The sequence below is a fragment of the Arabidopsis lyrata genome (assembly GCF_000004255.2).
Source record: "Arabidopsis lyrata subsp. lyrata unplaced genomic scaffold ARALYscaffold_4, whole genome shotgun sequence".
Taxonomy (NCBI): domain Eukaryota; kingdom Viridiplantae; phylum Streptophyta; class Magnoliopsida; order Brassicales; family Brassicaceae; genus Arabidopsis; species Arabidopsis lyrata.
The window spans coordinates 10,665,760-10,680,695 of record NW_003302552.1 but is presented as its reverse complement, the minus strand read 5'-3'; the positions used below and the strand labels follow the sequence as shown (position 1 = coordinate 10,680,695).

The 14,936-nt window shown below is 35.2% G+C and overlaps 1 protein-coding gene and 1 pseudogene across 1 annotated transcript; both read left to right on the top strand.

Moving 5' to 3' along the window:
• The first annotated feature begins 4,384 nt into the window (after positions 1-4,384).
• LOC9316937 (NAC domain-containing protein 55) lies at positions 4,385-5,858 on the top strand. Its single transcript, XM_002880824.2, has 2 exons — positions 4,385-4,479; positions 4,678-5,858. Exon 2 carries the CDS (start codon positions 4,707-4,709, stop codon positions 5,676-5,678), a length of 972 nt encoding a protein of 323 aa, XP_002880870.1. The 5' UTR covers positions 4,385-4,479; positions 4,678-4,706; the 3' UTR covers positions 5,679-5,858.
• A 5,078-nt stretch (positions 5,859-10,936) lies between these two features.
• LOC9316936 lies at positions 10,937-12,964 on the top strand (annotated as a pseudogene).
• Positions 12,965-14,936: the final 1,972 nt, after the last annotated feature.

The following is a 14,936-nucleotide window of genomic DNA, read 5'->3' as shown; positions in this document are numbered from 1 at the left end:
CGCACTCGATCCCTGCACTTTCCATTCGCCCCGAAAACATTACCGCATCGCCACTTCCAACCCCACCATGTAGCCAAACCAAACACCGTAGCCCACGGATTACCACCAATCACTCTCTCATCTCCCATATTGTGGTGTAACCACTCTAGTAAAGATTTTGCAAAGAAAGATTGTAGTCTCCCCCGCGGTACCAAGCGCCTCCATATCCCTTCCATAGCCGGACAATCCCGGAGAATATGAAGTATTGTCTCCTCACCACTCTTACAAACTTGACACAAACTCGAATCAGATAAGTGACGTCTTCTTCTCTCTACATTCGTCATTAGGACTTGATGTGTCACTAACCAAAGGAACACCCGAACTCGTTCCGGTACCAAGAGTCTCCACACTCTTGTAAAAAGCTTCTCCATATCGGGTCCCTCTTCCTCATCTCGTGTTAACATTTGGTAAGCTGACCTCACCGTAAACATCCCATCTGAGCTCTCACTCCATGACATTCTGTCCGATGAGCCCGTGACCCTGTCCACTACTACCGACATCAGTCTTAGCCTAACCGTCTGCGGGACATAGGGCACAATTCGTGATAAATCCCACCCAACACCGTCCCGCCACATATCTTGAGCATGCATCTCCACCTCTCCCGTCGGGACCATTGTTGTCACCAAATCCAGCAACGGTTTATCTCCTAACCATTTATCTTTCCAAAACTTGATTTTTCTCCCGTTACCAAGAACCCAACCCGTACCCGGTATCACTACTTCCCGCAGTCCCATACCCACACTCCGCCAAGTTGATGACCAACTACTCTTCACCACCAACCAAGCCGGATTATCAATCTCACCCACTTTATACTTATGTCGTAAGACCGTTGCCCATAAGCTCTGCTTATCATGGAGTAAACGCCAACCCACCTTGCCCAATAAAGCCTTATTCATATCTTTTGAAGACCGAATACCCAAACCTCCTTTTGCTTTTGGCAAACAGACCCGGTTCCATGCAATAAGATGTGGCTTCCTCTTCTCTTCAGTACTGCCCCACAAAAAAGACCTTGAAACTTTATCCAACTTGTCCAAGATGCTTGCGGGTAGATAAATTGTACTCATAGAGTGAACCGGAATTGACGACAACACCGCTTTAGTCAAAGTAATCCGACCCGCAAGGCTAAGAAACCGTCCTTTCCAACCCGCCAGTCGCGACGCTACCTTTTCAAGAACTTCACCATATGTATCCTTATTTATCCTTTTTTGTAGCACCGGCATTCCCAAATATTTTCCCAGGTCTTTAGTGGCTTTAATACCACTCTCATCACTTATTACCTTCGCTAAATCCCTGTGAACATTATTCGAAAAAAATATCTTCGATTTATCCAAGCTAACTTTCTGTCCCGAGGCGATACACAACCTCTCCAACACTCTTCTAATAACCCGGATCTGACCTACTGAAGCTTCCGCAAAGAGTATTAAGTCATCTGCGAAGCAAACATGTGACAACTTTGGGCCTCCACAAGATAAACTAATTGGCTTCCACTCCTTAGTAGCTGTAGCCATATCAATTTGGTGACACAATCTCTCCAAACACAAGACAAAGAGATATGGAGAAAGCGGATCTCCTTGTCTAAGACCTCTTGACGGTTGAAAATCTTCTGTTTTCTCACCATTCCACATCACGTTCATCGACGGCCCGGTTACACATAACATGATCCAGCGTATCCACTCCTCCGGTAACCTTGCAGCGATCAACGTATCCTCTAAGAAATGCTTTGATTGGAAGATCAAAGGAGATAAGATCAACTTGAATGAGGCTGCTGGAAAAATAACTATTACCATGGCCCATCCTCTTAAGTGCAGTCTTGTTCCTCGAACCCAAATCTCTTTAAGTTCAAAGTAGGCAGATTCCTACTTCTTGATTTTCAGTTGTTTTTCTTAATCTCATTGTTACACATCTTCTTCAGTTTATTGGTTACCTTTGGTTTTAGTTCAATGTCTTCTTATGTCCTCTATATAATATGGAAACTTAACTATGTTGTATGGTTCGTAGTTTTATTTTTCGAGTATAAGAAAAAATGCTTTACTTTCAAAAATTATAGATAACGCGGCTAAAATTTAGTGGTTTGTAATAGTTTCTTCGCCATAAACTATTTAACAATTTGATATACTGAAATTTATCCAGATCGACCCAAATCTAGAGATTAATAACTAGACTAACACTCTAATTTTTTAGTTTATTAGACTAACACAAATTTTGTGTAAAATGACCAAAAACCCATTTTAATTCTATTAGTCTTAAAAAAACAAAAAAAAATCAGAAAAACAAAAAATATGATAAGTTAGATTGTCTCGTCATTTATTAGTTTTCAGTTATGGAAATTAAAAACAAAAAGTCTATCGTGCTTAAAAAAGTCTGTCGTGGTTAAAATATATAGTCTGTCATGAAAAGTCTGTCATCAAATAAGAATAAAAATCTGTCATAATAGAAATAAAAATTTAAATATGTCATTGCTTCAAACATATCTGTTATCGTTATACAAAACCATTCCAGCAATTTCTGTTTTTCATCACTAAGACTGCTAACATATGACATTTTTTTAACTTATCTCAAATCTGTCATAATGTAAATAAAATTTGTCATCACATAAAACATTTCATTTGCGATTGTATGTCAGTCTAGCAATTTTTATTTTTGTATGACAAATCTGCTAGCACTCAACAGTTTTTTGTTTAAAAAATAAAACTGTCGTAACATAAAATAAATCTGTTATCACTACTAAGTCACACTAGTAATTATTTTTCCAAAACAAATACGCCACTTGATTGCAGATATTTTTATAAAAATAAAAGACTGAGGCCACTAAAAACATAAATCTGCTATAGATTTTAATAAATCTGTCAAAGTGACTAAAGTTTGTGGTGTCATAAAAAAATAAGTCTGTCGTGGGGAAAAAATCTACAACAATTTAAATATATGTCGTAACCTGTTAAAATAAGTCTGTCGGAAAAAAAAAATATGTCACGAAAAATCTGCCGTAGACAAATAAGTCTGTCAAGGAAAATAAACCTGTCACAACCGGTGTTCTTAAAAAGCGGTCTAGGCGGTCGCCTAGGCCCCGACTAGGCGCTAGGCTCTCATGCGACGCCTAGATAACCGCTTTGACCGCCTAAAATTACATAGATCTTGTTTAATGTATTTTTTTCAATTTTAATTAGAGTTTTATTTATATATATTGTTATAAATATTCATATATTGTTTAATATAAATATAAATAAATGTTTTATATAATTTTTGTTTATAATTTCATAATTTTTAGTTTTATATAGATATTTTATATAACTTATATATAATATCATATTTATAACGTTTTATGTTATAAACGTCTAAACCGCCTAAAAAATCGCTTAGACCCCGATTAGGCGTTCTAGGCGATAGGCACTGGGTCATCGCCCGCTTAGCGCCTAGCGTTTTCTTGAACACTGGTCACAACAAATCCAACAGACTTTAATAATATATATATATATATATATATATATATATATATATATATATTTCCCAAGTTTTTTCCCCCACGTTTTAAAAATAAAAATAAGAGTAATTTTAACTTTTTTTTTCCTAACAAAGAGAAAAAAGATATTATCATCATGAAAATAACCCATATAATCCCCAAAACTTTTGAGTTATTCTAGTAATTAAACTCATTATTTGGGTTAATCTAGTAACTTTCCCTTTGATATATTATACAAGATCGGTTACTTCGTCTTTACTTAGCTTCTTCATTTACCACTCAACCCTAATTTTTTTTTTTTTTTTTTTTTTTTTTTTTTTTTTTTTTTTTTTTTTTAACTTTCCTAGTTTTTACATAATTTATGTTAACCATTTATTTTCAAATTTCTAATTTTTCTTATAGTTGTGGTCATATAATTCATGTCTCTACACGCTAAATAAATAAGGAAAGAAAAGTTATATATTATTAGTTATATTTATTATAATTTTTTTGAATTGATTTGGATTAGTTTGAAAGATGAATTTTTTTTTTTGGATAGATTTCTTGTTTTCTTAATTGCTAAAATATTTAAAACGAATTTCCTAGGATTCTTTATTTAATTTAATTTTAAGAGATAATATTTTATCATGAGATTTTTATGAAAACAAAATTTCATTATATTAAATTTAGAAATTAGTTACAAACAAAACAAGTATAAGGAGTCTTGTAGTTGTTTTTTTTTTTTTTCGTCAGGAGTCTTGTAGTTAATTAATAAGTTTTGTAGATAATTATAAGAACGTTATTAAGATATATACAAAATCTTAATATTGTTTTTATATATCTTTTTTTTATATATAATTAGCTACAAAAAAAAACAAGTAGTATACGATAATTATAGAATATATCTCCCTATATATTGATAGTTTTACCCTCTCCACATATCCATTCGACATTGAAACATCTCACCATCGTCGAGTTCAATTGAATAAGAGTTTTCGGATCTGGTAAATTTTTTTTTATATGTGCTCTTTTAGTGTAGACATCTCACCGTCGTTGGGTTCAATTTCTCCTTCCTATATTCTATCAGATATAACCAATATATATACACCAATCACTCTTCATAATTTACGATCATTAATCTCTCTTCGTCATTTACAATCATAGAACTAACCAAAAAAAAAAAAAAAACGCTTTGATCTCAGCTCAACCTTAATCCTTGAGAACCATAAAGATGACGACGGAGTACTGCAAAGAAGACGAAGGGATTCAGTTTGATCCAACGTACCAAGAAGTCATCGAGGAGTATCTTAAACGGAAGCTAAGAGGTGAAGATTGTGGAGACTTCATATTGATGAAGGATGTTTATGCCAAGGAGCCATGGCTGCTGGACCATCCCAACAATTCTTTTTTCAAGGAAGACGAATGGTACTATTTCTCAACAAGGACTCAGATCTCCGAGAAGAAGATTGGTCGTGGTAAGTACCCAAAGCGGAAGATCACCGGAGACAACAACGACGGCATCGACCGCGGGAACTGGAGGATAAATGGGAAAGAAAATATCATCGACGAGGATACAGGGGCTATCATTGGGATCAAGAAAAACTTAACTTATAAGGGCACCAAGACGAACAAGAAGCAGAAGAGAGGAGACGGTGCTTCTGCTCCAGGCAGCGAAAGCGGCTGGATTATGGACGAGTTTGTAATTGTGTTACCGAAACCGGACGAAGATAAATTTCAGGAGCTAGTCCTCTGCAAGATTCACAAGAAAAAGAAGTCCAAGAAGGACAAGAAGGATCATCAGCATGAAGCTTCTTCTTCCTCAGAGCAGCAGCCGATCAAGAAAAGGAAGTCCAAAAAGTCCAAGAAGGAGCATGAGTCTGTTCTAGCTGCGTCTTCCGAGCCGCAGCAACCATTATTGTGTGGTGGTAATGAATCAGAGATTCCGAAGATAGCATCATCTCCTTGTTCTACTGCGGAAACAGAGAGAAACGAGGAGCAGAGTGGAGAAGGAAACATGGTTCACCAAACAGACGTACTCGCAACAGAGAAGAATGCCATGGAGATGACAAGGGAAGAACAAGGAGATTGGACTGCCGATATGTATGATATATTTGTAAAGGGATTAGAAGCTTGTGACATGATGATCAATAACGCGGATCAACCACCAATATCCATTCCTCCAGTAGAATACCCTTGGATTTGAGAATCAGTATGAAGCTCTCTACTTCAAGAAAACCGTTCAACGTTCTTGAATAAAAAGATAGATACCGTAGTTAAATTTTCTTTATTTATAGGTGGGTCGTGAGATGATGACTCTGCTTGTTTAGATATGGTATAGCTTAAAGTTCTTATTTGAATAGCTCTTGGAGAATTTTTGTGTTTTGATTATCCGATTGAATATAACATTTTTTCAGCAAATAAAAGTAAACATTCTTTCTCAGAACAATAGAGAAATAATAAAGGCATTAAGCGTTCAAGCAAATCTGTTAAGTACTGTTTGAAGAAAAGAACAGTGTTTTGTCATTGTCTTAATTCGTCAAAGTTAGCATTAGCGAATGCTTGGGAAGGAAGTAACGTTTTTTTTTTTCTACCTTAAAAGAAGTGATTTATTCTGTGATAAGTTGGCTTGAGATAATATCTTGGTGATCCGAATTAGGCTGGCACGCTCCGAATAAGAAACAAAATTCACTAAAGCCTAATAATGGTGCCAAAGATAGTGATTTGTTGGGAATCATATCTAAGATGAATATAATATCTTCTGTCTTATCTCTTTGTATGTTCTATATTTTGCTTCAGTTCTCTCCTTATTATTCCTCATCACATTCTTCTGTTTTCTTACGTGATTTCTTTATTGCTCAAAGACTTTAATTTGTATGGCTTCTTGTTCTCGCAAATTCAATCATCAGAAATAATAGCTCATCGTTAGATGCTTACACGCACAAGAACTACTATCAATGATATTTAAAATTCCAGTGAGAAAGATGTAAATTTAATGTTACGCTTTAATTTAAATCATACATTATTGATAATTGATCGTGCATTAACATGTAAGAGTGACAAGTACATGATACGATATTTGGGTCATCAAGTTATTGAAAGTAGAAAGGAAGCAAATTAAGTATACGCATATAATTGTATGAGAATAGTTATGAAGAAGGAGGAGAGAGTTCGTGATGAGTTTCATTTCAAAAGCTTATATAATAAGTCGAATAATTCACACATGAAGAACCATTCTTTGGTCATGTGACTATCTTAGACTGTGTAAGATTAATCAGTACCTTCTTTGGTCTGAGGATCTGAGGATCTGAAGGATCTTGGGCTTTTGAAGTATTTCTTGGGCATCGAAGAAGCTCGCAGTCCCGATGGAGTGTACCTATGCCAGCGCAAATATACACTTGATATCATAACCTGAAATGGGATTACTAGGAACTAAACCGGCTTCTCATCCTATAGAGCAGAACCACACGCTCGCTTTGGCAAAGGATAGTCTATTTCCATAACCATCACAGTATAGACGCTTGGTCAGGTGGCTTATTTATCTAGCTAACACACGACCGGAGCTTGCATACGCTATTCATGTGTTGTCACAGTTTTACGAAAGCTCCACAAACGGCTCATTGGGACGCTGCAGTCCGTGTGGTTCGTTGTTACTTGAAGAATTGTCCAGGTGAAGGTATCTTGTTAAGAGCTGATTCTGATCTAAAGCTGGTGGCTTGGTGTGATGCAGATTGGAATGGGTGCCCTTTATCTCGTTGGTCTCTTACAGGATGGTTTATTCAGTTAGGTGGCTCTCCAATTTCTTGGAAGACACGGAAGCAACAGGTGGTATCACGTTCCTCTACCGATGCCGAATATAGAGCTATGGCGGATACTGTTAGTGCAATATTATGGATCCGTGAGTTGCTGGTCACATTTGGGGTGGATTGTTCTGAAGCCATTCCGCTACATTGTGATAACAAATCAGCTATATATCTTGCGGCGAATCCAGTTTTCCATGAACGCATTAAGTATGTCAAGAATGATTGTCATTTCATACGTGATGAAATAGTTTGAGGCGTCATCTCCACACCACATGTGTATACGACCAAACAATTAGATGATATATTCATGAAAGAATGTATTTAGGTATCTTGTCAGGGCCGGCCCAACACTGTGGGCTGCCTAAAGCAATTTTTTTTTTACCCTTAAAAATATAAAAATAAGGGCTAAACGTTACTACCAAGACTCAAACCTGAGACAAGAAGAACTATTAAAGAAGGAGCCAGCCGCTGGACTTAAGAGGAGTTTAATAGTTTGATGCCCTTAAATTCTTTATAATATTTGGCGCATAAAGCCCTTGCTTGTTTGCCTTTAGGTCAAAGCCGGCCCTCTATCTTGTATTCTTGTTATGTATATAAGGAAAAGCCTTAACATAACACAATAATCAATAAGAAATCCTTTATACCAAATAGGCTTTCTCGACATTTTTCACTATAACTTTCATTAAGCATATTCGTTAACTCCCATTAAGAAGCAAAGATGCAACATGTCTTCTAAACCTATGTGACTCGAAGAAGTAAACTCAAATCAATAGCAATGTCTTAACTTTAAATTACTCGTCATCTTATCTTTAGATGACTAGCTTTAGCCCTTGTTCAAAAACGCGGCCAAGGCGGCCGATTTTGCGGCGGCTAGTCGCTCGGCGGCAAGGGACCGCCGGGATTATGGTCAAATCGGCTCAAAAATCGGAATTTTTCAAAAAACTTGATTTTTTGTTCTTTTGAAGGTTGAAATTCATAGTTCTTTGATGTATCTAGCATATATAGCAATAAACAATAGAAGAAAATAAAAAAAATGATAAAAAGTGAAGAAAAATTAAGTGACGGCCGAATTAGGGTTTACAGATCTCGTTTTTAAGATCTTGAAGACAAGGGTATTTTGGTCATTTATTATCAATTAAACCTAAAATGAACAAAACAAGCATCAATGCGAGCGGGGCTACTCGAACTCGGCACCTGGGATAACGTTAACACGCTTATAACAACTGGACCATATTGCATTATTAATTTTTGTTCCGCAATAATAATATATATACAATATATAAGTAAAAATAAAATAAAACTAATCCCGATTAATCCCCGTTTAATCTCCGATTTTTCGGCTAGGCGCTAAGCCCAGCTCGAACGCCCGACTAACGCCTAGCGATTTTTTGAACAAGGGCTTTAGCTTATTACAGGAAATATCAATAAATCTTTATTAATACTATTTTTTGGTAAAACTTTATTACTATTTTTACTTCGTGTATTGAATAATTTGCTCTCATCTAGATGTCAGATGAGTGGTCATTTTGGACGATGGACACATATTAAATGGTGTGGTCATTCTGGAGCTGGCAACCTTGGGTAACAATTTAACTTGCAATGGTTTCCACCTACACCTACAGTTTCAATTCATTGATGAGGTTTTTTTACGATATCTTCATCTTTAAGTTGGGTGATTGAATACCCAAATCACATTTAAATTATTTATGGTAGTTTCTTCGTCCAAATCATATTCAAACACTATTTAAGAGTCATTTTAGGCATATTCATGTTAGGACGAGAAGTCTATCATGTGGTATATGTTCCGATTTTTTTCGTTCCACATCTGTTTTGTTTTATATAGTTATACCTAGGGGTGTCAAAATGGTTAACCCAACTCAACTCATTACCCAATGAGTTTAGAGTAAAATGAGTTCATGGGTTGACTCAACTCATAACTAAATGAGTTGAGTCAACCCATGAACTCATTTAATTTGATGGGTTAGAAGGTTAAATGGGTTGACCTATTAACCAACTAATGTAATAAATAAATTAATAATTAAAATATAATAATAATAATCATCATCATCAACATCACTATTATTTGGTAGAAAAATCACGGATTTACGTTTTTGGCGGTAAAATTACACATTCTCGTTTTTGGTTAAAAATTATAAATTTTTGGCGGGAAAATCAAGGATTTACGTTTTTGGCGGGAAAATTACGGATATACGTTTGGCGGGAAAATTTTACATTCTCATTTTTGGTTAAAAATTATAAAAAAATTTGGCGGGAAAATCACGGATTTACATTTTTGGAGGGAAAATCACGGATTTACGTTTTTGGCGGGAAAATTTCATATTTTTGTTTTGGTTAAAAATAATAAAAAATTTTGGCGGAAAAATCACTGATTTACGTTTTTGGCGGGAAAATTATGGAATTACGTTTTTGGCGGAAAAATCACGAATTTATATTTTGATGGAAAAATTGTGTATTCACATTTTTGGCGGGAAAATTAAGGTCTATATTCAATCGGTTTAAAATTTTTTGTTAGACTCAAATTGAAATCGGTTTAGAGATTTGAATTGGTTTGATTCAATTTAAAAAAAAATTGATGGGTTAAATGGGTAAACCATTGAAACCATTGACATTACAACCCAACTCATTTGATCCATCAATCCATTTGACTCAATAACTCATTTGATCCATCAACTCATTTGAGTCAAAATTTTCAACTCATTAGGGTTCATGGGTTGAGTTGAGTTGGATCGATCCATGCAACTTGACCCATTTTGACACTCCTAGTTATACCTTTAATTATTCTTTTTAGAAATATTTAATCTATCTCAACGAATAAAGTACGAGATATGAGGTTTGATTGGTTGGGCTGTAACTTGTGAGTTTTTTCTACATCCCTTATTTTTTTCTAAAGTCATATACTTGTACCAATCATGCTATAGCTTTATTTTTAAAGTTACAGTCCAAACAAAAAAGTTATTTGCTGTAGGAGATAAAAATACGAAAACCTTATTTTTCGGATATAATATTTGTATATTAAAAAATTTCAAGCAATATTATTTTAAAAATTATGGTAAAATCAAAAAAAAAATAAGTTTTAAAAATCAGAAAACTATCAATGGACACAGAAAAATAAAACAATAATGATATGAAATAAACTAATTTTTTTTAACATAAATCTTATATCTATAAATATTATTTTATTATAAAATATCTATAACCAAATATTTACAGCAACAAAATCTATAGATACATCTAACAGAACTACGAAAAAAATCAGATATTTACAGCAAACAAAGCTATAGTACAAATTCCAAAAAATAGTAATATACATGTACATCCACATAATTTATATATTTTTTCGGATGAAGATTAATTAATTTAAATATTTTCTTTCCACAGTACATTAGAAAAACTCAAAAGTATCTGAATTTTTTAAATTATCCGTTCTGAATTGGATCTTTATTACTCATCTCAAAGACAGACACGTTTTTCAAAGTTATTAATCAATTATTCAAAAAATTCTGAATTGGTTTTTTTTTTTTGTTGTTGTTAAAACATGATCATATTAATAAACAAAGCATGATCATATTATTTATATTCATGGATTCTTGATAAACGAGTTCTCTGTTTCGTCAGCTTTTTTTGTTTTCTTTCACTTTGAGCAACAATGAACGTTGACTTTCAAAACTGTTTGATCTTAATCCTCCTCTGCCTTCTTTCACTCCTCTGTTACTCTTTCTTCTTCAAGAAACCAAAGGATGGTTTCAATTTGCCTCCGAGCCCTCCGTCTCTACCGATCATTGGCCATCTTCACCTTCTCCTCTCTCTTCTAATGCACAGATCATTAGAGAAACTCTCCTCCAAGTTTGGACCGCTGCTTTATCTTCGCGTCTTTAATGTCCCCATATTGCTTGTTTCTTCTTCCTCAATAGCCTATGAGATCTTTAAGTCGCAAGACGTAAACGTTTCCTCTCGCAACTTCCCTACGAACGAGGGGTTTCTCATCTTCAGTTCCCTCGGCATCATCACCGCACCTTATGGAGATTACTGAAAGTTCAAAAAGAAGCTCATGGTCACCAAGATCCTTGGACCTCAAGCACTCGAGAGGTCACAAGGCGTCCGTGCAAAAGAGGTAGAGCGGTTTTACCAGGGCCGGCTCAAGTTATTTGTGGGCCCTTGGACAAATAAATATATGTAGGTTAATAAATACAAATTTTCTAAGCTATTAAAGATAAATAATTTTTTTTGGGCCCCTAAACTTAACATTTTTCAAAACATAAGCCCTCTAATTAGTTAAAAAATTTGCTGAAAATCTATGGGCCCCTGGGCCCACGCCCCATTGCCCTCCCTCCTAAGCCGGCACTGGGTTTTACTCAAACCTACTAGATAAGGCATTGAAGAACGAGACCGTTGAGATTGCAGAGGAAGCTATGAAGCTAGTCAACAACAGCCTCTGCAAGATGATTATGGGGAGGAGTTGTTCAGAGCAGGACGGTGAAGCAGAGAGGGTCAGAGGCTTGGTGAACAAGTCAGATGCCTTGACGAAGAAGCTTTTCTTGGCTATCATCTTGCACAAACCGCTTAAGAAGCTAGGGATCTCACTGTTTGAAAAGGAGTTAATGGATGTTTCCCGACAGTTTGACGAGGTGTTGGAAAAGATTATTGTGGAATACGAAGAGAAAGCAGAGGAACATCATCAAGGTACTGACATGATGGATGTCTTGTTGGAAGCTTGTAGAGCCGAAAACCCAGAGTATAAGGTCACTAGAAATCGTATCAAGGCCTTGTTTGTGGTAAATACTCCACTCTTTTGAGAGCCCAAGCGAACACCATTCGTTTTTTCTTGACTAAGAAATGTATGCTATTGCAGGATCTTTTCATGTAGGTACTGACACTTCGACCCACACTATAGAATGGACCATGGCTGAAATCATGAACAACTCTTACATTCTTGAGAGATTGAAAGAAGAAATTGATTCCGTTGTAGGGAAAACATGGTTGGTTCAAGAAACGGATCTACCAAACCTCCCTTACTTGCAAGCGACCGTCAAAGAAGGGCTAAGATTGCATCCTTCCTCTCCTATTGTGATAAGGACGTTTGAAGAAGGGTGTAAGATAGGAGGCTTTTATATACCGGAGAAGACAAGACTTGTTATTAATGGTTATGCTATAATGAGAGATCCTAATAACTGGGAAGATCCTCTGGAGTTTAAACCCGAGAGGTTTCTTGATTCTTCAAGATCAAGCCAAAAGGACGCGATAAAAGAAGAAGTCCTAAGATACATTGCTTTCGGGAGTGGAAGGAGAGGCTGTCCTGGAGCAAATCTAGCTTATGTCTCTGTAGAAACTGCTATTGGAGTGATGGTGCAATGCTTTGATTGGAAGATCAAAGGAGATAAGATCAACATGAATGAGGCTGCTGGAAAAATAACTATTACCATGGCCAATCCTCTTACGTGCAGTCTTGTTCCTCGAACCCAAATCTCTTTAAGTTCAAAGTAGGCAGATTCCTACTTCTTGATTTTCAGTTTTTTTTCTTAATCTCATTGTTGTTACACATCTTCTTCAGTTTATTGGTTACCTTTGGTTTTAGTTCAATGTGGCCTTATGTCCCCTATATAATATGGAAACTTTAACTATGTTGTATGGTTCGTAGTTTTATTTTTCGAGTATAAGAAAAAATGTTTTACTTTTAAAATTCGAACATTACATATCGTAGTGAAGAGGGGCGATAGAAAAAGCGATTGATACGACTTTCCTTCTGTGATTTCTCCGACCGGCGTCGACTCCGACGTCGGTTGTACTCTTTCATCTTCATAATTTTAACAATTACTAGTTTACATACATAGATTTCAGTTATCAACAATGGGATTTCGAAAATCAACTGCTCTTGATTGGCCCCTTTTCACACCTGTTGGTGATTTTCATAGCCGTCAGTTACCTTGGAGATTCCTTTTGGTTTTCGTTCTTCTTAATTTCATTGGCAACAACTTTGATCTTCTCTGGACAAAAATGGTCTCGTATGGCATCGTAGGAGATAGGCTTTTGGGTTTGATGGAGTTTTTGATAACAAATATAAGTGTGGGGTTGTCTACGGCTATGGGCTATGCAGCCATGGATGTCGCAAGTCTTCTCATGCATGAATCCCAACAAGTCTCTCTGTTTCGTCAGGTAAGTCTCGGCTATCTTGTCTTACTGATAGTGATGGGTTTGTCTGGCAGCGAAGGACATGACAATTTAGAGATGATGATGCCTTTGTTAACAAATTCATGGTTGGATTTGTTTCAACTTTTGGTCTCCACAAAGGTGGCCGACGTCATTTTGTTTTTCGCTGTTAGGGTTTTTTCTCCTCCTTCCAGAGGAGTACTTGTCCGTGTGATGACTATATGGTTCATTCACGGTGTTTTTCCGGGTATGCTCGGCGTTTTCGGTTTGGAGACAATAATTGTCGACAGTGATTTAGTGAAAATTTGCAATCCTCGATGCTTATGGGATCCCGGAATTACAGCGAAGGCATTTGTCGTGAAGATTTCCAACGACGTCTATGGTGTGGAATGTACAATAAGATGGGCTTACACCGGTATCAAGCCAAACTTTTTGCTTTGTGCAATGGCACCGATATGGACTAATTGGTATCGGAATGTCGAGATTATAAAACTCATTACAGGAGCAACGGGTTTATTCTATGTGATGTGGAGTTCCAAACAAAGAATGCTAATAAGGCATCCATATCACACTCGAGTAAGATGGTTTTTAAAGAAGGAACATATCTACTTAACATTTTTGAAGTACAAATTTGCTATTTCCAATCGGGTCGGATTTTTTGTGATTTTGACCCGGAAATCTTCAATCGGATCTTTCCTTATTTTTTGGCAAAATTCAAAAACAAAATTAATTAATAAATTCTAAAAATATATATTTTCTCAACTAATTACTACACCCAAACTCTTTATTTATGGCATATTCTTTCTGATATTTATATATAAGGAAACCAAATATGATGATTTAATGCTAATATAACAAATTTGAGCTAATTTCCTAAAACTTCTCTACCTAATTTAAACAAAAATATATGATTCTCATTTCACTTTTATTTGATTTATATTTATATTATTTTTAATTATTATAAAATATATATAGTTAATTAAATTTTAGATTTTTTTCTACATATGCTATTTTTCAAAATTTTTAAAACGGACATATATTACTCAATCAATAAAGAAAAAAACATGTGTACAATCTAAAGTACATATTTGCTCTTTTTTTGGGTCAGTTTTGTTTTTTTTTTTTTAATTTTGACCCTCAATTAAGTCTTTTGGATACAAATAATGAGACTTTCCAAAAAAAATCCTAGCAATTTAAATGATTGATTATATATGTAGTTATTACTAAATATATATCTACTTAACATTTTTGAATTACATTTTTGCTCTCTCATCGGGTCGGATTTTTTTTCTGATTTTGATCCGGAAATATTCAATCGGATCTTTCCTTAAATTTTGGCAAAATTCAAAAACGAAATTAATTAATAAAATCTAAAATATATATATTTCTCAACTAATTATTATATCTAAACTCTTAATTTATGGTATATTCTTTACGATTTTTATAGATAAGGAAATCAAATATGATGATTTAATGCTAATATAACAAAATTTGAG